This window comes from Puntigrus tetrazona, chromosome 5 (assembly GCF_018831695.1).
Source record: "Puntigrus tetrazona isolate hp1 chromosome 5, ASM1883169v1, whole genome shotgun sequence".
NCBI classification, from domain to species: Eukaryota; Metazoa; Chordata; class Actinopteri; order Cypriniformes; family Cyprinidae; genus Puntigrus; species Puntigrus tetrazona.
This window is the reverse complement of record NC_056703.1, coordinates 31,479,499-31,503,553: the sequence shown is the minus strand read 5'-3', so window position 1 is coordinate 31,503,553 and position 24,055 is coordinate 31,479,499. Positions and strand designations below refer to the sequence as shown.

Here is a 24,055-nt window from a genome sequence, read left to right as displayed (position 1 = left end):
TCAGTTTGTTTGATTTTTAGTCTATTTCTGTTCGTCTTTGGTGTTATTTAATAGCTTTCGTGAATATTTTAATTCACTTTTCATTTATATATTTTAATTTGAATTACAGTCGTAATCATTTTTGTTGTTTTTATCATCTTTAGCTTTTAAAATGTTTTATACGGAATTGAATTTTATTCAAAGTAAAGCTCAGATATCACTGAAAATGATTATTATCGCCGTGACTGGGATTCGGTGCTTGAATGAATGTTTTCTAGAAGAGTGAACCCCGTGGTATTCCTCTCTCTCTCTCTCTGTCCCACCGGTCGTCTCTGGGATTGTTCTCTGATTTCCAGATTCCTCTGCTCCTGTGTCACGAGAGCCGCGGCCGTCCAGGAAAGGAACGGGAAGATTCCTTTCTCATGCGAGGCCGTCCGTGAATAGACATTCTAGTCACTTCTATAAATATCTGGAAGGGAGGTGGGCGCCGTGCCGGCGTGGAAAGGGGAGGGTCAGCTGAGAACCTTCTTATAAATCTCAGCTCTCCCAAACCGGACGCAGAACAAAGTTCAGCCATGGCCGAGAGACGCATTCCCTTCACCTTCATGCACGGCCCGTCCTGGGACCCTTTCCGCGACTGGTACCAGGGCAGCAGGCTCTTCGATCAGACCTTCGGGATGCCACACTTCTCCGAGGAGATGCCCACCTTCCCCAGCACGCACTGGCCGGGATACATCCGGCCCTTCGGGTTTCCAGAGATGGCCTCTTTAATGCAGAGCCCGGTGGCTCAGGTGCCCATGTCGCCCCCGGCCTCCGTCGTCCACCCCCCGAACTACGGCCGGGCCCTGTCCCGACAGATGAGCTCGGGGATGTCCGAGATAAAGCAGACGCCGGACGCCTGGAAGATCAGCCTGGACGTCAATCACTTCGCCCCGGAGGAGCTGACGGTGAAGACCAAGGACGGGGTGGTGGAGATCACCGGTGAGCACTTCTTTCATCGTTTGTCTCGCGAAGCATTCGTCCGAATGCATTAAAAAGCAAGCGTTTTTGATGCATTTCGCAAAATTAAGCTTTTCTGCCTTGGCATGCTTAAACAATAAATGCTTAAATGATTATTTGGTGAGTTATGTTTCTAGTTAATGCTAGAGTGAGCCTTAAAGCAGACAAGCGCAGAAAAGTGAACTTCTAAACGATGAGCAGCAGACAAGAACTGAAAAACTAATATAAAAGTCAATAGGAAAAGGAAATTAGAGCTGGTTTCTGTAGGTTTTTTGGAAGGGAAATGCTAACGTAAAACATAATTATGACTGTAGAATTGATTAAAAACTAAATCACTAAAACCATATTATTAAAAAAACTCAATTATTATTACTTTTTATGTTGTAATTACGTCTTAGCATGTCATAATTGTAACTTTTTATTTATTCATGATTTAATATCTCATAACTGTGACTTTTTAATGCCGTTATTTTAGATTTTTAGAGTTTAAATTAGACGGTTGTCGACGTAGTTCCATAAATAATTGTAAAAATATTTTTTTGTCATTTATGACTTTTTATCTCAACTTTAGTCTGAAAATACAATTTCTAGAACTTTTGAAATGCTGATTTAGCGGGTTTTAACTTTTAGAGTCATCATTTTTTTTAACTTATTCTCACAATTTCGTACTTTTCTTGCCGAATAATTATGGCTTGTCGTCATTTTTCTTTTTTTTCTTTTTTTAAATTCACTTTTTTGACATTTTGTCACAATGGAGACCTTTTTCTCATTGCACCAAAGCGTGTTTTTTTTTGCTTTCGGTGGAACAAATGGGGAAGAGAGCGAAGGGCTGCTGAATAACCGGCACGGCTCGGGAGACCTTTTGTCTTCTGTAGGGTGGGAGCTGATTTTTCAGAAACATTCCTGAGATATTACATAACCGGAGCACAAAGCAGTCAAAACAGCAGAGGCCTGAGACCCGAGTTCAAACATTTTGTGTGTAGCATCATATTTTTGCTGTCACGTTTGCACTTCGGAAATGAACAGGTTAAACGGGGATAACACACCCTGGTGTCTGCTGGCTCTAAACAAACAGAGCGGGTGCTGAGTTACCCGGCCGGGTGTCAGACAGAGTTCAGGGAGGACACATTCAGGAAGTGGTTAAACATGACACGTTACGTTAAACACTCCCGATCTTCTCAATCAATTACATCAGAAATCTAACACTACACAGTAATTCTGCACAATGTGAATGGTGATCGCTTGCCACGTCGGTGCTGTCCAGTTGCTAAAGAGACCTTATGGTGGTTTCGTAGAAATAAAAATAGACGAGCTGATAAGAGTATGTGGATAGCAGCTTGGATTTTACTGAGAAACGTCCTTTTAATTCGGCCTTTGCCGTTTTGAAGAATCTGAGAGATATTGTTCTGTTCTCATCTGATCTGCATGCAGGCAAACACGAGGAGAGGAAAGACGAACACGGCTTCGTGTCCAGATGTTTCACCAGGAAATACACGTGAGTACTGAGCACTTGATAGGGAGGATCGAGAGACAGACTTTCTGAGATGACTACAAGGGTGGGACGTGTTTGAGTGATAAGGGCTCGCGTTGTATAATATTTCACATCTGTTTTTGATAGAGCTGTGCTCATGTTCACTATTCAGTTCTGAGATTCAGTTGCATATCTGTCTATATCTATCTGGATTAACTGCAAAATTTGTGGACAGCAGATTTAATAATAAAGTGGCATAGAAATTTCACAAGAAAGGAAATAGCCAGTAACATTGAATTAGACAAGAAATGGTGTAGTAGAAAGACTAAAATAGTATTTAAATGTAACTGGAAAAAAATATATACATACATATGCATATATATATATATATATATATATATATATATATATATATATATATATATATATATATATATATATATATATATATATATATATATACACACACACACACACACACACACATATATATATATACACACACACACACACATATATATATATATATATACACACACACACACACATACATATATATATATATATATATATATATATATATACACACACACACACATATATATATATATACACACACACACACACATATATATACACACACACACACACACACACACACACACACACACACACACACATCATTTTTATCCTAATTTAGAAACTCAATTAGGTTAAAAAAAACAGCAAATAAATGCATATATTATTACATGTAAAAGTTTAAAGAGGAAAACTGGAATAGTATTTTTATATTTTCTTACATATACTTCAGTAGTTTTTCTTTTATTTTAATGTAGTAGTTTTGGACCTAAAGTGTAATATTCTCTAGATAAGCGTGTTGCCTGTCTGAGAGGACTTTGTTGTGTTGCAGTCTGCCCTCTGGTGTGGACTCTGAGAAGATCAGCTCGTCTCTGTCTCCTGAGGGCGTCCTGACGGTCGAAGCTCCTCTGCCCAAACCTGCCATCCAGGGCTCTGAGATCAACATCCCCGTCAACACAAGCAGTGCAGTGACAAAGAAACCCTGAGCACTACAACACACACACACACACACACACACACACACACACACACACACACACTGGCTGATCACTGTGTTACTTTGAGTTTGTTTTCTTCAGCATGAACGCATATGTTCTATATTAATGTCTTGATACTTCTTTGTAAAAAGCAGGTAGAAGAGGAGAAAATGCTATATTGCATTCCCATCTAATTTTTAATAGCACTCTTTTTCATCAGTCTCTGTATCATCCTTCTCAACTGTGTACACACAAATCACTAAAAAACATGCTCATATTTAATCCCTGAATCGAAAAGTCTAAAATATATATGTGTGAATATATATATATATATATATATATATATATATATATATATATATATAATGCAACATTGAAACATATTACCCCATCATTGAAATCGACATTACATGTTGAAGAACAAAATAAAGGACAATTGTGCATGTAGATTCTGGTAGCATTGGTTTATATATGTTTTTATATTGTCTGGAGGGTTTGATTTTACTGAATGTGAATGTTTTTGCACTACAGTAAGAATTGAAAAATAATGCAACGATGCAAACGGTCCTAAAATATGGAAAAAAAACCCGATTTTGAGATGAACTACGGCCATGACGTTTCTTTAGGAGCTTCACAAACCTGCAGTTTCAGCATATGCTGGTAAACCATAAAGACTCTCATATGAAACTGAAAACGAAGGACAGCCTGTTTCCGTTTGAAATGAGAGAAAAAAAGAAGTTTACTCTTGATTTTTATCATAGAAATGCAGGCTATCATGGTCGTTTCAGCAGAGAGTGTCTTCAGATCGCTCTCTCTTGGTTTTGTGAGGCATTACATAATGTTTTAAATGACTGTAATAAAGGCTTTCCCGTCATGAGCTGTATTTCTGAATATCCTCACGGTGGAGTTGGGAATAAACATCTTCAGGCAGGCTGGATTATCTGGTGTTTATCTCTCTGATCACAACTATTTAATTTTACATTTTTACCATATTTAAATGACACAAATCCCGACAGCACTTGCTAAGTCACACAACAGGAAAGCGTTTAGTCACATATTTCACCAATGCAAACATAAAATCGATACGATTATTGACTGTAACTATACGGGTTGCCTTAAAATAGCACTGATGAGACGGAAACTGGTAGAAACCCCTTTAATATGTAACGCGCATTGTGGGAAATGTATTATGCATCATGCACTTGATAGTGTAGTCATGCATGCTTCATCTACTGAAGCAGCATCTGTATGCATGTTTCATGTTCACCGCACACGCTTTTCATCACTGTGTTAATATCACCCTTGCATTTCTGCGGTGAACGCATTACAGAGGTTTTTAACCCAGCGTGGTGCTTCAGGAGATAGTTGAGATCTGAAGGAAACTGCGCTGATGAACTGTATTGATTCTGACAGCTCTGAACAAAGATTGCCTGAGTGCATGAGCCAACAGACCACTCAAAAGTGCAATGTGCTGTTAGCATTATGTCATTTTAGATTGTCGTTCGTTTCATGTTCATTTTGCATATTGAAATGATGACGCGTTATAAAGGCAATGACGTTTTTTCCTGTTTGCATTCATTTTAGGCTGGGCTGGATCGTTTTAAGCTGATGTTAATTTGCTTATATTATGCTCATGTTCATGTCAAAATGTGACTAGTTTAAGTGGCCTGACATGTCAACACTGGCGTAAACCAATGGCGTGGGATTGATGGAAATTGTTTGCCAAACCAACTCAAGTTTGGGTAAAGCTTCCGACCAAATTTTGATTGATTGCACTGTTTTTCTGAAAATCGTTACCTCTTTCCCGTCTATTGCCGATTTCATCCTCGCATCCATCCGTTCCTTATTTTTCCAGCCGTCCTTTTCTGAGCCGCTCCGCTCTTGTGTAGTGAAGGGTTTGATTGGAGGAACTCGTGCACACCGTCAGCCGAAATTCAGAAGTAGGCCAGCTCTCCTAAGACTCTCTCTCACTAACTCTCATTTCAATAATATCGATACGACTGCCAAAATGTTATAAAAGCAACACGGGGCGCAATTATCTATTATAGTAAAGACAGAGATAGATCGCTGTGAATTGGCCAAAGGAGAACATAAAAAGAAGATTGAAAAGTGCTAGATCTGATTAAACTCTAACCCTTATGGATTAACAACTGGCACGTGCACGATTCTTTATGGAAACAGATGCACGAAGGAGCTTATAGAAACCAATTTTCCTGGTTTTAAAAAATGGTTGAAGATATCCAATGCTGTTCAAAGTGTTTTACTCGCACAAGAGACAGATCTAGACTGTATTTTGGCATAAAAGTTACTGCCATATAGCTAGAAAAAAATTAGCCTAAACATAGCAGCTTCACGTTTAGTGTTTATGTTCCATTGATATAGAAATGCTAAATGTAAGCCTTTTTTAACGTTAACCACAAATACATCAGATAGCCTACTGTACATCCCCAAACATTTGCATTACACAGAAACCGCGTAGTTTACACGTATTTTTCCGATCGCGCGCCAGCTACGATCCTATTGGACGACACGTTTTGCTTCCGCGCTTTGATTGGTCCTTCACATTTTGAAATTAGAGCCGTGGGTTTGAGATTTGTAAGAAATATAAAAGTCCGTATTCTCGCTGTCGGTCGCGTCATTGGTTCGTCCCCCGTCACTGAAGTCGTTTTGAACTCTGAACTCGACGGTCAGGTGGCATCCGTTGTGTTTTAAGTGGCGTTTTCCGAAGCCTTCATGAACACGACAGGATACGGTAAGCACCGTCTCAAAGATTCGACAGCATACATGAATTAAACAAATGCTTTGAACTGCATACATGATATGCGATGGACGTTTTATAAAGAAGCAGACATTTTACATAAAATATTTATCGTGCGATTTCAAAGTCCGTTTCCTCTGACCTACTTGTAAACAAATAAGACATTACATGCCACTAGAAGAACGACATCCCTGCTGAAACAACAAGAAGAAGAAGAGATGAAGCCGAGCTGGATGGATGGTTTAAGCTTGTTCCACTGATCTCCTTGCCCTGACCAGCTAAAGAAGTGGCTAAAACCAACCTGATGACCAGCTAGAATCAGCCAACCAGTTTGTTTTTATGTGTCAACAGTAAAACAAATAATGGTTAATTAGTGAAGAATTTTGATAATTCAGTTTAATAAATGATTCAGTGACTCGCTCATCATTTTTGAAAGAATCGGTCTTTGAATAAATCCATCCTTGTTGTTTTTTTCCCCATGAATTTAAAGGTGATTTACACTATCAGTATCGCCCGTGTGATTTATCCTAGTGCTTAACATACACAAAATAATTAGGAATTTAGATGGAGATAGTGTTTATCCATACCCTCTCATTCCAGGAACTAATCGAATCTTACAAAAATAAATAAATAATTGCAAAGAAAATGCTAAAATTGTTTTCGGGGCGCAAACAGGGACAGTAGCAGTTTATCATTAGCTGCAAATTTTTGTTATTTAGTAACTTTATTCTTCAGTCACTAATTAACTTGCATAAAATGCGCGAGCAGTTGTTTTGTAAGTGCAAGGTCTATGCAAAAAGATAGATCTTCCAGCTCGTATTATCATCAGTAATGGGGTTTGGAGGAAAGCGATCGGGCATCCTCGTGCTACTGGCAGGCTTTGCCAGACTCGCTGGCCTTGCTTCTTTCGTTCGTAATCATTGATTTCCCATTCTCTGTCTTTGCCTGATGGTATAATGTTCACCCAAACTCATCAACCCCTTACTAAATCAATATTTGCTTGTGTTGTAGGATTCAGTTCAACCTGCTTACGTCTGCCCTACTGACTCCATCTTACTCAGGCAGATTGCCTAATTGAACGTATACTGTACAGCTATCCATGAGCACAGGAGTGCATTTTCATTAGTGCTTGTCTATGAAACACCAGTACTTCGTTGCGGTATGACGCCGTTATAAATTTACATGAGCACTAGTCTAGTGACGTTGCCATTCAGTGACATTCGTTTAAAAATAGAAAGCATTTAATTATTGTATTATTAGCATATTTGAACTGGCGTGTCATCCATACTGATGCTTTTCATAAGGTAGGCAATTGTCATCAAAACACAATATTTAAAATCATATGCAATTTTTCCTTTAGTTTACGCAGATCCTCAAAAATGACTTAAAAAGCTGTATTACTCATGCCAGGCCAGTAGTAGGCGATGTCTCTGAACGCGAAATATGTTTAACATCAATGCTTCTGCTAATTCGCATTTGAATAAGCCGCACACGGCATAGTGTCCAAAAATCTGCTCTTTGAATTGCAAAAGTTAGCGTTTTTGGCATTTCACCAAATCGCCGTTGCCATGTCAATAAGCGACCAAACGGCGTTTTCTGATCAGAGTCGTAGCTTTATCAATTAATGGTTGCAAAAAACGATTATCTCGTTCTCTCTATACCCATCCAATCAATACTTTCGTAAAAGATGACGTTAAAGGGATGGTCCGATTAAAAATTTCCATTCCATCAATTTCAAAAAATGTTGTGAGGAACAAGGGGGAACAAACAAGAACTTGAGCCGAATTCTGTGGCTTTAAAGCGTCACGCGAATGAACTTTAAACCGAAGCAGAGCTGTTGGCACTGACTGTGTGGCAGATGCTAGCATTAAGCAAGCATTAGCAGAGACGGCCTTCAGCCATCTAGGAGATGGCACGAGATGGTACCGGATGGGAGGGGATGCAGGAGCTCACAGAGTGTTGTTCACTATTATCCGCTGGACCTAACCACAGCGTCGTTGTAATAATACGATGACGACAGGAAACGACTCGGCGCCGAAATGGTGGTTAGAAGAGCACAGTCATGTTTTATTTTTTTAATTATCATTATTATTATCATTACGTTTCTTTTGTGCAACCGCTACATGACTCACATTTAAGATACCAGTAGACGAGGGAAAAGAAAGAAAACCGAAATCATAAGAATAGGTCATGTTCCATGAGCGAGTCCCATACAGAAACAGATTCGGAGGAAAACAAACACTGATATTACAGCAAATCTTAAATATCTCACAGTAGAATCTGACAGAAGAAAGCACAGAAAAGGAAAAGTCATTTCGAGAACAACATCTTCACAATGTAATCATAATTTACCGTGACCGAACACCACACCTGGTGTCTTCTCTTTTTTTTTTTTTTTTTTGTCTTTTCGCTTCCTTTTTTTGTGTTTATTACAAACCAAATACAAGAATCGCATGTCACTAGAGCAACATCCATTACAGATTATTTCATGGTAAACACGCACTGTTTTGGTATAGCGTACTTCAGCGAGGAAAAAGATGTAGGAAAAAATAAATCGTAAAGAGATCGAAACGATCCGATAGAAAGTAATAAATACAAAAAAAAAAAAATTCTTGTCATTTCTTGCTCATATGAATACGTAACATCTACAGATTTTAAAGTTAATAAAGTCGAGCTATGGTATATAAATACATCACCAGCATGCACAATATTGTATTATCAAGAATATTGGAGCTGTATCGTCCTACACTGAGAAACAGTATAATAGGCAAGTGCATTTCATGAGAATTCAAAGAAAAAAAGAACAAAAGCTATTTTATGCCAGTGCACTGTAGAAATAAATTAAGTGAAAAAAACTAAAAATAGTCTATGGTACCAGTAATATTAATTGAGTGTATCAAACCACGTGATTAGGCATTACTTTAGTTTTTTTCCCCACTTATTTTAACGTTTTCGCCCGTACCATAATTCGATTATTTAATCTATAATACCTAGAACTGTTCTTCAGTGCATTAAAATCAAGTCTCGCTTTTCTCGTACGCCGCGGGGTCAGGCTCGACGATTTCTGAAACGCCATCCACGATAATAATGATAATAATAACGATCGGAAAACGGTTTAAGCTTTGGACTGAAAAGGCCATACACGTACCAGGGAAGTCATAACTGTGCGTTATTTTTGCACGCCTAATCAACGTTACTGTAATACAGCAGTTTGGTGTGGTTCCGAGGTGAGATGCATACTAACGATGTGGATCATAAATGGCACAGATAACCAGTTCGACGTAAACGACTTTCAAACATTAGTGGGTGCGATCCAGAATCCCTACGAACATATATATCAGACAGAAACACGACCGTTTACGCCCAGTGCAGCCTACCTTTGCGAGGCGATAACATTCAAGATTTTTTTGTCATTTAAGCCCACCTCTGACGCTTTAGAGCACTCTTTACTCACAATGTAAATTAACATAAGCAGCTCCGCTTCGAACAGTCCCTATGCCAGGGGGTTTAGCGTAACCCTTCGGCCGTTTAGCAACGGCCGACAACCGACAAGCTTTTTCCTCAAAAGTGTTGCGTAAACGTCCCCGAAAGAGAGGTTTAATTTATTCTTTTTAAGCTACTTCTTAATTGTTTTGTTTGTTTTTTTTAATCGTTTGCCATTCTTCGTAACTAGCGTATTTCTCTCGATTGCAATTTAGTGGAAAATAAAGTAAACTGCGCTGCCTTGCTATCAGCAAACGTGGCCGACACAGTTCCATCATGCCCCCCGTTGTGAATTTTTCATGTAACTTATACTTTTTTTTGTTTTTCTTGGTTGTGTGAGCACGCGTGTTTTATGTTACGGCTGAGAGGAAAAGGGTCTCAAAGATCTTCTCTTTATAATGCGCCTAGTTGTTGCCTTCGCCTCCCTCGTCGTCTTGTTGGTCGCTCGTCCAGAGCGTCAAGTTGTCTCGCAGGAGCTGCATGATGAGCGTGGAGTCTTTGTAGGAGTCCTCGTTGAGGGTGTCCAGTTCGGCGATGGCGTCGTCGAAGGCCGTCTTGGCCAGGTGGCAGGCCTGCTCGGGTGCGTTCTGGATCTCGTAGTAGAAGACGGAGTAGTTGAGCGCCAGGCCCAGGCGGATGGGGTGCGTAGGCTGCATGTGCTCCTTGCTGATCTCGTGGGCCTCGCTGTAGGCCTTCTCAGAAGACTCCACCACCGTGGCTCTCTTTTCGCCCGTGGCCACCTCGGCCAGGTAGCGGTAGTAGTCGCCCTTCATCTTCAGGTAGAAGACCTTGCTCTCGTGCTGGGTGTCGCTGCAGTTCTTGATCAGGAAGTTGTCGAGGAGGTTAAGCACGTCCTGGCACACGGCCTCCAGCTCCTTCTCGATTTTCTCGCGGTAAGCGCGGACCATCTCGATTTTCTTCTCGTTGCCGTCGGCGGAGGTCTTCTGCTCGATGCTGGAGATGACGCGCCAGGAGGAGCGCCGCGCGCCCACCACGTTCTTGTAGGCCACGGAGAGCAGGTTCCTCTCCTCGTTGGAAAGGGCCTCGTTCAGCTCTGTTACCTGAGAGACAGGGAGGAGGTGGAGAGGACGCTTAGTCATTCTTTTCAAATTGAACAGGTCCTTGAAGGACAAAACGATCTATTTACACTACCTTTTAACTTCAGTGAGCTTGCATTTATTTGATAAAAACATTTTCTACATGAATATATTTTGATCTCGCGTAATGTAATGCAATAATGTAAAGTAATTTAATGATCATAGTTCATCTTCATTACTCCAGTTTTCAATGATCCTTCCAAAATCTTGAGGAACATTTCTTATTATTAGAGCTGAAAACTAAGTTTGTGATAAGTAAGATTTTAGAATAGGCCACACTTATTCATTATTAACTACAACCTTCAATAAATTCCTATTTTTCTGCTTATTAATAGTTAGTAAGGTTTAGGTATTGGGTAGCAGTAGGGATGTAGAATAGGAAATTAATGTGTGCTTAATTACTATTAATAAATGGCTATTATTCTAGTAATATTCATGCTATTAAGCAACTAGTTAAGTGTCACCAGATTGAAAAAAAAAAAAGATGATGCATTTGATCAAAAGGGACAGTGAAAACATTTGTAATGTTACAAAACACTTCTATTTTAGATTTTTACCAAATTTTACTGTTTTCACCAATAAAAAAAAAAAAAAAACAATTAATAATTGATGGAAAATTTGACAGATTTATAAAAAATAATGTTTTGCCACCACAAGAATAAATGACATTTTACTGTGTTTTTAATCGAACGAATGCAGCCTTGGTGAACACATACTTCAGACAAATAAAAAAAATCAGAATTATTTCAAACTTTTGACTGGTAACGTGCATTTATGAATCAGGCAGGCACTTTTATCCAAAGCAATAAACACCGCATTCGAGATTTTATAAAATGATCTTGTTTTTTCCATTGCCTTCTACTTCTGGAAAAGGAGAGAAGGGAAACCTGCTGTACTGCAGTATGCATTCTGATGACGTCTGCTTAAAGCATCGCTTGCGAACCAAAAAACGTTTAGTGAGAGAGCTGTTTATGCAGCATTAGGGTCACTCGTAATCACTCTTCATTCGCGCGGGAAGATTGTCTTCATACACCAATCTGTGACGACTTCGGCCTTTCCTCATAACAGTTTCTAGGTACAGCGTAACGGCAGAGATGTGGACGAAGTGCTGTGTTGTGAATGGTTGTTCACAATGTCCTTTTGTGAGTCATTCGGGCGAACGGTTCAAGTAAGCTTCAATGTGGTGATTCGCCAAATGCCTATTTATGGACACGGCGTCTCCATTGTTCGTTTTCGCCGGCACATGTACCACATGTCCCAGTGTAGGCTGGAAGCTTGTAGTAAATCTATTCATAGAAGGCTGGCAGCGCTTCAAAATGAAATAACATGCCACTTGCTTTGTTTAAAAACACGTCGCAACCTGGATTACAGTGTGTTGTTTACAGAGCGATATGTGAGCGAAAAAGTGAGCCTACACATTCCTGTCCAAGTGAAAGCATCGCAGCGCATCGTCGCAGAGACGCTTTGATTGAACAGCCTGGCAGTGGGCGGATGAGCTGGTGCCTACAGATCTCTCTCTCTCTCTCTACTACCTTTTAGATGCAATTTCCTGCATCCTTTGGAGAAGCTCCATGATTTACTGCATTTTTCGCTGTATCATTCACTGTCTGCCTCGTCGTCAACTAAAAAGCAAGCTAACCCACATAGCATGCCAATGCGTCATGCTCAAACTTAACACAGGGAAGGGGCGGCTGATAACACAAGCGCTTGTCAAAAAAGCTTTGATGTTGCTATTCTTCAAATCCTGTTTCATTTGAGCTAAAATGCTTACTTGAACTGCTCGGAGATTAAGTTTGTATTTAAATAATTTGCATAACATGTTCACATTCTGTAAGCGCTTGCTTAACCCTCTAATGCTGTTCAGTCCGTTCTGCATTTTTACTTTATTAAAAACGGTATAAAACTGCACAGGTACAGGTTTTGGCAATTGCTGTGAAAACCCGCACGCACAAAATCACGGACATTTATTCGTCTTATTTAAAGGTTTACGTGAATGTTTTTTTCCTTTCGTTTGAGATGTGGCCCCTCAGCAGAACTGGTTTCATCTCATTACTCTTTCTTTTTCTTCAATGTCAAGGTTATTATTTCTCTAATTTTGTGTATTCAAGCTGACAATAAACAGCAAGAAATGCGCACGCAACCCAGCTTTCTATAGCTTCATAAACGGTAAGCGTCGAACTCCTCAGCAGACCCAAGATGTGACAAATATGACAATATGGCTAAGGATGGCGTCACAACAGACATGATTCGAAAAGGTTAAATGATGCTGAAATTTAAGCGCAATGGAAATTAATGGGAAGTGAATTCCATCCATTGGAAAAGTTTGGTACCATTTAAAAATGCATGTAATATTATTAGAATTAAGCCATAGTTCAATTTGGAATTTTTCTGTTGTTTTTTTATTAATACTCATTAATTACATTAGTGGTGTGCATCTTGAAACATCAGTCATTCAGCTGAAACGGCTCTGAATCTGGGACTAAACCAATCTTAAACCACGTCCGTGCGTTTAAGTTGAAAAATATTAATAGTATTTTCAGGTCTACACTCTACAAAAGTATGGATAATAAATGGATCATAACTGTAATTTAGTACTAAAAAAATCGCTTAAAACATATACATTCAAAAATATTTAAAAATAGCTGGAATATAGTACCTTCGTTTCATTTTTGACCTCCGTGCAAACGACAGCTCAGGGTCAGTGGATGCATGGCATGCAGCTAAACTAACACTAATACAAACTAATGAATGTAAAAATTAAAATTTTACAAAATTTATATAATAAGCGAGTACACCATGAATCCAAATCGTGTTTTTGGCATGTCCTGAATCAATATGTTAGACCTAAAATAAGTGTTTATATGTTGGGCAGGTAGCGCTGCAGAGAAGCCCAGTACCTGCGTAATTCATCACTAGAATTCATTTCTATAAACCTCTCGTTGCCTGTGTTTTTGGTTCAGTGCAGACAAAACAAGAACAATCTTTCCAAAAAGAGACGCGTGAAAAAGTTTCGTAGTAAATGGGTCACAACTGATTCGTTTCGGATAAAAAGTGCTTCTGAAAGAATCCGAATCGTTAAATGGATTGAAAATCAGGACCACGATTAAGTCGATTAATTGTAGTCGTTGTGATTGATAAAAACGGTTAACGCTTCCGTAATCGGTTTCTCTCATTCCCACGAAGCGTTCAAAGCAGCGTTTGGTATTCGGTTTTATTAAATTTCAACAGACTGAAACACAATCTGTCCCCTGCAAAAGACCAGGAACAGTTTCTATTATTACTGTTCAACTGTTCCACGACTTCCTGCCTTCGTCTCATACAGAAGAGCCATTAAACACCCCGAGATGACTGTGTAACGCAGTACAGTTTGGGTTGTGTACAGTAGTTGTTTTGTTATGTTACCATTCACAAGCTGCCTTTAACCTCTTCTGCACATACTCTCCCATCCAGACAGCGGGGGGTAAGTAAAGAGCCATCTCCCGTCTCCATAGAAACAAGGCAGTCGTCTTTGTTTGGACGCAGTCGACTATCTCTTCTGCTGCCGTGGCAACAGCAACGATGTCCACGCTTCATACGTGTGTGTGTGTGTGTGTGTGTGTGATGCACGTGCGAGCTTGTGGGTGGATGTGTTGTGCTGTTTTACGCTGCCACACACGGATTCGACTCAAACTGTCAGAAAAATCCGCACACGTGCGTTAATCAAGCGGGGAAAATATCATATCCTGACTTTCGAGCTTTTCTACGTACACGTTGCGCTCAGCTTCAAGATGATAACACAGTGTTGTTGTGTTGAATGATTTGTAAACTTTCGTTTTTTTTGGTTCCCGCCGCAGAAAGGCACTCGAGAGATCTCATGATTAATCAATCGAAAGTCGAGGTGTCACAATTCTGACTTTTCAGAACTGTAAAAAAAAAAGTCAGAATTGAGCGTTTTTTAATATAATAAGTTTATCCTGTGGCAGAAATATGACTCCACATGTATTAAATAAATTGTCATCACATGTGATTGGATCACCTGAGACTTAGGCCTGATAACACTGTATTTTACAGTAGCAATACACATTTAGTACATATTAATGCCTTATTCTACATGACCTTTGACCATCTTACCAATACCTACCTTACTAACTATTAACATAAACATTAAGAATTTAAGTCAGTTAATAGTTAACAAGTGTTACCAATTCTAAAATGTTACCAGTGGCCTAAATGACTCTAAAAGAGGAGTTTGATTTGTAATATTCCTAACAAGTTCTTTGTTTTTTGGGGTTTTTTTTGCAGCTTCGTTCACGGTGACATCAACATGCAACATATCTGTGACTGAGAAAAGGACCAATCAGCTGCAAGCTTGATTCTTGACTTCAGGTATACGAAAATAGATGAATCTCTTTATTTAATTAGTTACTTTTTCAATACACTGGTATAAATACTGACTTCGAATCGTCTATTTGAACTTGTTTAGTAATTAGGAATATATAAGCAAGAGAGAAGAAACAACGCAGGTTCACTCTTGCGGTCTTCATATTATAAAAAGATAAGAAAGAGTTGATTCTTTAAAGAACGTTCTTTGTGGAACCCTTTATTTTTAAGTATTGATTAAGTAACATTTATAGAGATCAACTCACACAAACACAAACAGGGAATATAAAGGGTACGGCAAGTACTTTGCTAACAGTTCAAATGTGTTTATTGTAACAGGAGCGATCTAGCTTTGTGTCATCACTTACGTCCTAATGATTCATCACGATAATTTGGGTCTAGAAAAACAAAACATTATAAAAATATATGACTGAAATACAAATAATGAGTCCACAGTATGTGTAGTACAACTGCGTAAAGTTCACGTGGTGACATAAACAAAGAAATGATTATATTAATTATTATGATGCGCCTTGGACATTATGCTAAAGAACTCATTCGAGAACAAAAAAACCCAGCACAATGCTGTATGATTCATGAAAAGTGTAATGTTTTTAATAGAAGGCAAATCTCACGCTACTTTGGTTTTATGACGCCTTGTGGATTTCATAGTACACCGTTGGCGTGCCGCCTTGAGTATATAAATCGTACGCGACCTGTACGGTAAAGCTCTTGATTATTTGGCCTAATTAGATACAGATGCGTAGAGCGGTATTGCACAACAATGCAATGATACAGCTCTCGTAGTGTGCTAATTCTGTCTGTGAGCCCTTTGTAGTCTCGGTAATCTCAGGGCACTTGCAGATGGGCTTGCATCATAAGACTTCAATAAAGCCGGCAGCTACGGCAGCAGCGGATGTTTGTCGACTTTTAGACTCAGTTGTAGATTACGACAAACACAAAAGGCGGACATGAGATGGGCAGGAAGTAAGGAAAGAGAAGCTGGCCAGTTCGTCAGAGTGTTCGTCAAACACTCTTTTCCATTGCTTAATAATGGAGAAATCTTTAGTGACCTGCTGTTGCTGGGCCATGCAGACTCTCTCAGCGGCGGGTATTAGTGAAATTACGGATGATTGCGAACGATTCCAGAACTCACAGACCGACGACAGAAGTGCGTCAAAATGATAAAATGTTTATAACAACGTATATCGCCCTATCTGTGTAGAAACGGGCTTAGAAACGCAAGGAAACAGAACTGAAATGGCTTTAAGATTACACATGGTAAGTACATTTTAGGGTGAAAGTATTAAAAAAATAACCTACGTGGGAATATCATGTTAGTTCATTTCTTTTTGATTCATCGATTATAAACAATATAGCAATGTATTGTATAAAATAATATAAAATATTAAGTCTAATATTAACTTCTAAATTCTTAATATATAGTCATTTATATTATATAAATTTATATATACATATATTTATATATACATATATATTTGTATAGATATATACTGTATACTGTTTGTATCACTAATTATTCATCAATTAAAATATTTGGCAAAAATGAAGCTGATTGATATTTATCCTAATAAAAGCAGAATGGTGTGGCACATTAGACAGATTTGACCGACAAGGCCCGAATGTGATCCTGACCACAGCTATGTTGTTATCAGCAGCACAAAGAGGCTCTTTATTCTCTTTAAACAGTCGTTTAAAGCAGCTCATAATTCATCTGCACATTTTAAAACACAGATTATCTGAAAACAACATATAGGTCCGGGGTGATAAGTCATTTAAGTCAAATATTGAATTTAATTTAAGGTAAGCAATGATCGTGTAACTTAATGTGCTAAAGCTAATATGCATACAGGTGCGTTTTAATAACATATTTCACGTCGGCAATTAAATGTAAGAAAAGCTCCACGCTTCGTGGATTTAATTGTGGCTATTGCTTCACATCGAAAGTAGCTGTAAAATCACATAGAAAGAAAGCACCTATAGACTGAAGAGAAGAAGGAGTGGAGGATGGGATGATGAGGACGGAAGAAGGGGATTCTTACTTAAAGCAGCTCATTGTTGTTATATAACCGTGAAGTGATTGCAGATGTTTTTTTTTTCCAGAAACGTTTTTGCAGCTGCTGCAGGCTTCTAAAAATAAAATGCATAAAAGCTTTATGACCGTGCTGTTCTGAAAAAAACATGAGTTGCTGTCTTAAAGCCACGTCTATGGTGATACCAGAAGAAAGCGAGCGGGCCGAGGTGGTCTGAGCGTGCGTTATGGATCAGTCAGGACATGAGCACGGAAATTTCAAGAATGCAACGCATCTAAAATAGTGTAGAACAGGAGCTCCCAAACCATCACGGAAAAGCTAACAATTAATTACATCGTATGTAAAAATTAAATATAATGGGCTGCGCAATAATCGCAAGAAAGCTTTGTGCGATTAATAAAGCAAGGCATGCGCTTTAATCAAATAACTAGTCATAATTAAATTATTCATTATAATGATCAAATGCTGTTTTTTAATTTTACAGTACAACTATTATATATATATATATATATATATATATATATATAGCATAATAAATAAATTAAGTATAGTGCATGATTTGAGCTTTAAACACTAAATATAAATGTATTTAAATTTTAAATTTCTTCTTATATATATTTTTTAAATATTATAAAACCCTTTCGGTTACAGATTTTGGACTTTCCTTCAGTACGAGTATGAGCTCTTCTAAAACACTCTCAGAAATAAAGGTCCAAAATCGGTCACCGGGGCGCTTTTGTACCTATTAGGTTCAAATATGTACAGTTTAAGATCCAAAATGGAGCCTTCAGGTACAATCATGTACCCTTCGGAAAGGTTACCGCCCCAGCGACAGCTTTTGGACCTTTATTTCTGAGAGCAAATCGCTAAATAAAGGAATGCAAGCCGAACTTGCTTTATTAACATTTCTTCATATCAACTTTGATTGCTTTTTAACCCACACCTTCTCGCTCTACTGTCTGAATAGATGTATATAGTCCGAGCTACGGTTGATTCGAAGGTTCAAAGCTGTACCTGTGACAGATTGGGCACAACATACCGGAATAAATGTACTATAATTAAACAACTGAGGGTAAAGCAGCAACAAACGAATTAAGCTCAATGCATGCTTAGAAGTCTAAATTAAAACACGCCTGACGTATAACCCAACGGTCTGGAAGCTGCTGGCCAGCAGCAGTGGATGCCATTAATAATCGCTTGCATGAGAATTATGAACTGCATCACATCGCAGGCTCGTCTTTAGAAAGGTATCTGATTTCTTATTGCAGGCCTTTATGGGCGTAGGCTGAAAACAGGCAGTGAGCATCGCTGAGTTTCCTTCAATAGTGAGAAGCAGACACGACTACACACACACACACACACACACACACACACACGCTGAGCTAGCTGAGCTTTTCCGGTCAGCTGAGGAGCAAATCAATACATGAACAAATCAATCCATCCTCCGGTGCGTCTCAGAAACAGACGATGCATCAATCCCTTCGCATGCAGAAAGCACACCGAATGAAGTTTAATTCTGTTTAATCCTGCTCGTGCGTTCTGTATGGAATACCACTGAATAAAATATTGAAGTAGCTGCACAGTTCAGACTTTTTGCTTGTCATTCTAAGTTTACACTTACACCAATAAAGCTGCAGATGCATGCAATGTCAGAACTGACAGATAGAAAACCGAGTTTACATCATCTGGCAACTCTGACTTTTTTAAAAAAATACGACTTTTTATTTCAAGAAATGAGATTCGTCAGATATTTGCAAGATATGGAAACCTGTGTCTGACTCGAATTAAAACAACAATTTTTTTTGCAATTCAGATTTTTATTGCAATTAATAGATATGAACTCTCAATTTTGTGACATAAATTTGCATTTGCAAGAAAAAATGTAGAGCTACGAAAGGCTGTTTCTGACCTTAAATGAAAAGGTGATTGCAACTCTTTAATCTCACAATTCTCACTTGTTTTCGTGCAACTGAAAGATGCGGTGACAACTCTACACATCACATTTCTCATTTTTATAACATGCATTTGCATCCTTCTTGATCATATCTTGCAGTTGCGGCAAAAAAGTCAGGATCGTGAGGTTTAAAAAGTCTCCTTTCTTTTTTTTATTTAGTAGGGGAAATGGTCTTCCATGCGCGTGGGATCAAGCATGCACCTCATAAATATTTCAGATTCACGTTTGGGCAGAAGAAAGTGACCCTGGAGAGAGCCGACGTGAACCCAGACAGGGGCGCTACATGCCATTAACGGCCGCTCGGAATTATTTATTAGGATAGATCACGTAAAAGCAAACCGTTTAGAAAGATGATGGAGATCTGGGGGAGCTAATCGTAGCATAATATTTGAAATATAAAGGAGGGGAACCAATTTGTCAAACTCGCCGTCTCGGAAGGAAAATAGTTTAGTAATAACCATTAGGTGAACTATCAGAGGCACTGAGCAGCACACCCTCATAACTACTCATCTACACGAAGCAGACGTCGATTAGAGTGTGACTGAGCGTTTTTCAGTAACGGACAGCATCCAGACTTAGTGAGTAGCTAAATGGACACGCACTTCCCTTCTTACTTGAATGGCAGCACTGGGTTCATCAGCTCCAATCAAAACCTGAAACGATCTGCAAACCGGCAGCCATTGTTTACTGCTGTAGGCTTTATACCTTAAAGTTATGACATTATGCTCTCGTATGCTGTTTCATAACTTTTTAGAAGTATGAAAATGGCATATTTAGGCACATTTTTATCGCCTTCTAATGCAACATTCATTTAGGTTTAGTTGGTTTGCTTTTTTCACACATTGCATTTATAGACTAATTAGGATTTTATTTTCAGTGATTTTATTTTCTACTGTCCATTTAAAAACGTATTTACTTCTATTTTAATTTTTTTTTTTTCTTTATAGTTTTTACATTTTTATTGCATTCTAATGCACGCTCATTCATTTAAGTTTAGTTGTTTTTTTTACACGTTACATTCATGGAGACCAGAAGTGATGCAAAAAAATTTAATTTGCCATTTTATTTTCAGTGATTTTATTTTGTCCGTTTCAAAACGTATTTACTACTATTTCTATGATTGAATTGACACCTGGTTTCTTTTTATTTGTAAGTGTCGCTGTAGTTCTCATCATATGTGGATATAGTAGGTTGACTTGCAAAGAAATCCTACCCAGCAGTTTCATTCATTTATGTTTCTAAACGTATTATAAACGTGTTAGAGGCTCACGCGCATGAAATGGGTGTGTCAGGTAAAAGAGACACGCACAACTTCCACCGAAGGCGACACTGAAATATGGTTTTTCCAAAAATCTGATGCAAACCACTGCCTCCTCGCATTACGGCCCTATCAACTTTCAATGCAAACCTACGCCCTTGCTAGAGAGAAGAGAGAGAGAGAGAGAGGGGTTGGTGTTTGGACCCTATTGGACGGAGGCTGATGGATCGGATGAAATGGTGCATTACGGACACTGCACCTTGGCACACGTTGCGACACGCCTAGCGCGAGCGGAGCCGCAAAGCCGCGCGCGTAAAAGCGCACGCGATCGCTTTGATTTCCAGCACGTCTTCAAAGGCGGATCGATGGACGCGAGCGCTGCGCGTGCACTCCCCGCCCCGGCGTGCCCCTCCACGAGAAGATTCGAGGGGGTTTGCATCACTATCCCCGTTATTATATATATATATATATATATATATATATATATATATATATATATATATATATATATATATGCTTATAAATCACAGAGCGCTTTAGGTTCCCGCGCTGGAGAATTCGGCTCCGAGGACGCTACATCATTCACGCCCGCTGATTTTAAGCGTACCCATCAGGTCCGTGTGGGATAAAGAAGTGTCACCCCGCGTTGCCCGGTTCGTTCGGATCTCGCGAAGGCACCGCCCAAAGATCCGCTGCCGGTTTCCAGTTCAAATCCGGAGTCACCCCGAATGCTGCGTTTGACCCCCGTTCAATGAATGACGGACAGTAGCGCGCAATAAGAGCCGGACAGGTCGATCCGGATCAACTTATACGGGCCCCTCAGCACTCTAATTCGAATCGGTATAAGAACCGGCAGATCTTTAAGCAAAAAAAAAAAAAAGAAAGAAATTTCCAGCGGCTATGCGACACGACCCATGCATTACTTTACACGACTAGGACGTAACTGCGAAACGAAATGACTGTGATTTATGCACGCGCATAATAATTGAGCAAAAGTTGCGCTCACCGATTTCATGGCAGCAGCCATATCGTCGTATCTCTCAGCCTGCTCGGCCAGTCTGGCTTTCTGAACCAGCTGCTCGCGGTCCACCATGTTGAAGTTGCTTCGGGAGCTGTGTTTGGGTGACCGAGGAGTATTCGGTGAATGCGCAGTCTTGCCGCTGCAGCTGCTCTCTGCCGTCTGCGCGACGCGCGCGTGCCGATGCGAGACGTCCCCCCCCCCGTACGCTTTCACTGGATTGCGTCATCAGCTCTCTGCGTAGTGACGTCATCGTCATGGGAATCTTGCGCGACGGTGACTTGCCGAATCATCCCGTAAAATTGAAAAGTGACCCTGGAGGAGAAAACCTGTCAGAAGGAGCACGGGTGTGTTTGTAGCAACAGTGTGGGTCAATTATGGATTTTTCTTTTATGCCAAAAATCATAGGTAACGGCCATATGAATGTCCTCATGTATGTATATATGTATATATATATATATATATATATAGATAGATATGTATGTATATATATATGTATATATATGTATGTGTATATATGTATATATGTATATGTATGTGTATGTATATATATATATATATATATATATATATATATATATCAAAACTTAATTTTCGATCAGTAATATGCATTGCTAAGAACTTCGTTTGAACCAATTTATTTATATATCTATTTTGCACCCTTCAGATTTTCAAATAGTCGTATCTCAGCCAAATATTGTCCTATTCTAACATAAATATCGCCCCGTTTATCAAGCTTTCAGATTGTGTGTAACTCTCAGCTGGAAAGCGTTGAACCTTATCACTGGTTTTGTGGTCCAGGGTCACGAATAACTAGGCTGCTTACACATTTGAAGAGATATCAGCATAGATTGCTCTCAGATTTGTAAAAGTCATCCTCAGGCTGTGTTTAGCGTGTGGAGGAAGGCCCACAGCAATGCTTAATCCTCCTCGTGCATCCTAAGGGATGCTGTTGCCTTTATTATTTTCAGTTAAGCAAGACTTAATGCAAACAGTGTGCATTTTGTCAGAACATTTTGTAGCCTGCACAAATTTTAACCTGCACTCGGGACACAATATCATGGACAATTAAGCATAAAATTGATAGATCTTCATATTTTTTTACTGTTTTTATTTTTGATTTGTTAGTTATTTTCTGTAGACATCCAGTATACCATACCTGCTTCTCGAAATAAAGACTCCCTTTACTACTTTAGTACATTTATTAACATTTGTGTGTATTGCATATTCATTATTTGTTTTAAATTCAGAAAGCTGAACCTTTATTGTAAAGCACCTGCAGTAAAAATAAATCATTTTATTTATCATTTCTTTGGACTTAATAGAAGAAAACTGCATATAGATGTTTCAATGCAAAGAAAGTCCACCTCTGTTAATAATAAGAGATTCATAGTTTTATTTCCCTACGTATCGAAAAACATTGTTTCACTCCAATATTTCAGGAAAGTCTGTACAGTAAAAAGTTACATCAAATGCATTTCATCAATTGACTTCTTTTTCTTGACTTTTTTCTTCTTTCTAAATTTAGGATATCAAATGTGCAATTATATATTATTTATAAAATATCTTTGCATCAATTTTGCCCCAAATTTCTCATAAAATAACCACCTAATATACTAAGAGGTTATGCATTTAGACCAACGATGTGTTTTTTGTTTCCTCGATGGAATGCGATATTCCTTATATCCCATTAATTGTTATTCCGTTCGTCTACTCAAAAAAAAAAATTGAATATTTTTTTTCCCAATCAAAAAGGTCCTCAGAACAAGCCAGATTATTATTATTATTTTTCGCTTGAATAATGAAGCATATTGTTCGTTCGGCAAAATGCAAAGATCTGCTCTCTTACCTTTTTAAGACATGCAACACAACAGTCTTCCAGTATTTAAAATAGACGTATTTTACGCTTTACGTTTTCAGGAAACAGATCCAGTAGAATCAAACGGGAAAAGTACAGTACGTAGGTTTTTGTATGGCGTAATAAATTTGGTGCTTGCAATCAAAATGACAGACTAAAAAGAGTCTAAAACTTTGGTATCCACTGTATATCGATAGTTTAAAATATATTTATTCACCTATGTGTACACATTCTTATAGTTTATAAAGTGCATAATTAGAATTATCATTCATAATATTTATTACAGTTATTTATATAGCATAATTTATTTTTCTCGTTTCACACCCAATGACTATTTCGTCCTTTAAAGCTCCTCGTCAGGTTTGGCGTGAGGTGTTATGTACAACATTTATACAAGTCCTGGAAACTCTTGGTGGGTGTGGCCTGCGGCGGCGGGGGGCGTGGCCCGTGGGGTGGGCGGGGTCATCAGAGCGCACACGTGACGCTGGCGTCCTCTGAATGGTCACAGTTGTGGACGTTCCACGCTATGTGAGAGCACTGAGTGAGAGCCGCTTCTGTGCCTGTGCACTTCAGATTGTCCATCTGGATGGGGCCGCTGCCGGGGCCGAAGTGGGCCATGCCCTGGGCGGCTTTGGGCAGGCCGCAGCCCATCTGCCTGCACACCACCTTGGCGTCCGCCAGATCCCAGGCGTCGTCGCACACGGTCCCCCAT

The 24,055-nt window shown here is 39.1% G+C and overlaps 3 protein-coding genes and 1 long non-coding RNA gene across 6 annotated transcripts in view; 2 read left to right on the top strand and 2 right to left on the bottom strand.

The window, feature by feature from the left end:
* The first annotated feature begins 523 nt into the window (after nt 1-523).
* hspb1 (heat shock protein, alpha-crystallin-related, 1) lies at nt 524-5,065 on the top strand. Its single transcript, XM_043240695.1, has 3 exons — nt 524-960; nt 2,410-2,473; nt 3,360-5,065. Exons 1-3 carry the CDS (start codon nt 555-557, stop codon nt 3,511-3,513), a joined length of 624 nt encoding a protein of 207 aa, XP_043096630.1. The 5' UTR covers nt 524-554; the 3' UTR covers nt 3,514-5,065.
* Nucleotides 5,066-5,459: 394 nt separating this feature from the next.
* LOC122345708 overlaps nt 5,460-24,055 on the top strand; it is a 41,595-nt gene continuing 22,999 nt past the window's right edge. For all 3 annotated transcript variants that reach the window (XR_006251025.1, XR_006251024.1, XR_006251026.1), the window contains exons 1-2: nt 5,460-6,256; nt 15,124-15,207. This is a non-coding gene — a long non-coding RNA (uncharacterized LOC122345708). The remainder of the gene's footprint in view (nt 6,257-15,123; nt 15,208-24,055) is intronic.
* On the bottom strand, nt 8,303-21,699 carry ywhag1 (3-monooxygenase/tryptophan 5-monooxygenase activation protein, gamma polypeptide 1). The gene is made up of 2 exons (XM_043240118.1): nt 21,474-21,699; nt 8,303-10,806 (listed from the first exon to the last, which is right to left on the bottom strand). Exons 1-2 carry the CDS (start codon nt 21,558-21,560, stop codon nt 10,150-10,152), a joined length of 744 nt encoding a protein of 247 aa, XP_043096053.1. The 5' UTR covers nt 21,561-21,699; the 3' UTR covers nt 8,303-10,149.
* The window catches only part of LOC122345707 (scavenger receptor cysteine-rich domain-containing group B protein), a 14,626-nt gene continuing 13,428 nt past the window's right edge, over nt 22,858-24,055 (bottom strand). The window contains exon 11 of the mRNA XM_043240120.1: nt 22,858-24,055. This exon is cut by the window's right edge and continues 67 nt beyond it. Within this exon, the coding sequence (XP_043096055.1) occupies nt 23,809-24,055 (247 nt within the window). The 3' untranslated portion in view covers nt 22,858-23,808.

Coding starts and splice junctions, on each gene's coding strand:
- hspb1 (XM_043240695.1), top strand. CDS start 555: ATGGCCGAGAGACGCATTCCCTTCACCTTCATGCACGGCCCGTCCTGG. Junction 961..2,409: donor CGGGGTGGTGGAGATCACCG/GTGAGCACTTCT, acceptor ATCTGCATGCAG/GCAAACACGAGGAGAGGAAA. Junction 2,474..3,359: donor TGTTTCACCAGGAAATACAC/GTGAGTACTGAG, acceptor GTTGTGTTGCAG/TCTGCCCTCTGGTGTGGACT.
- ywhag1 (XM_043240118.1), bottom strand. CDS start 21,560: ATGGTGGACCGCGAGCAGCTGGTTCAGAAAGCCAGACTGGCCGAGCAG. Junction 10,807..21,473: donor TGGCTGCTGCCATGAAATCG/GTGAGCGCAACT, acceptor CCTGTCTCTCAG/GTAACAGAGCTGAACGAGGC.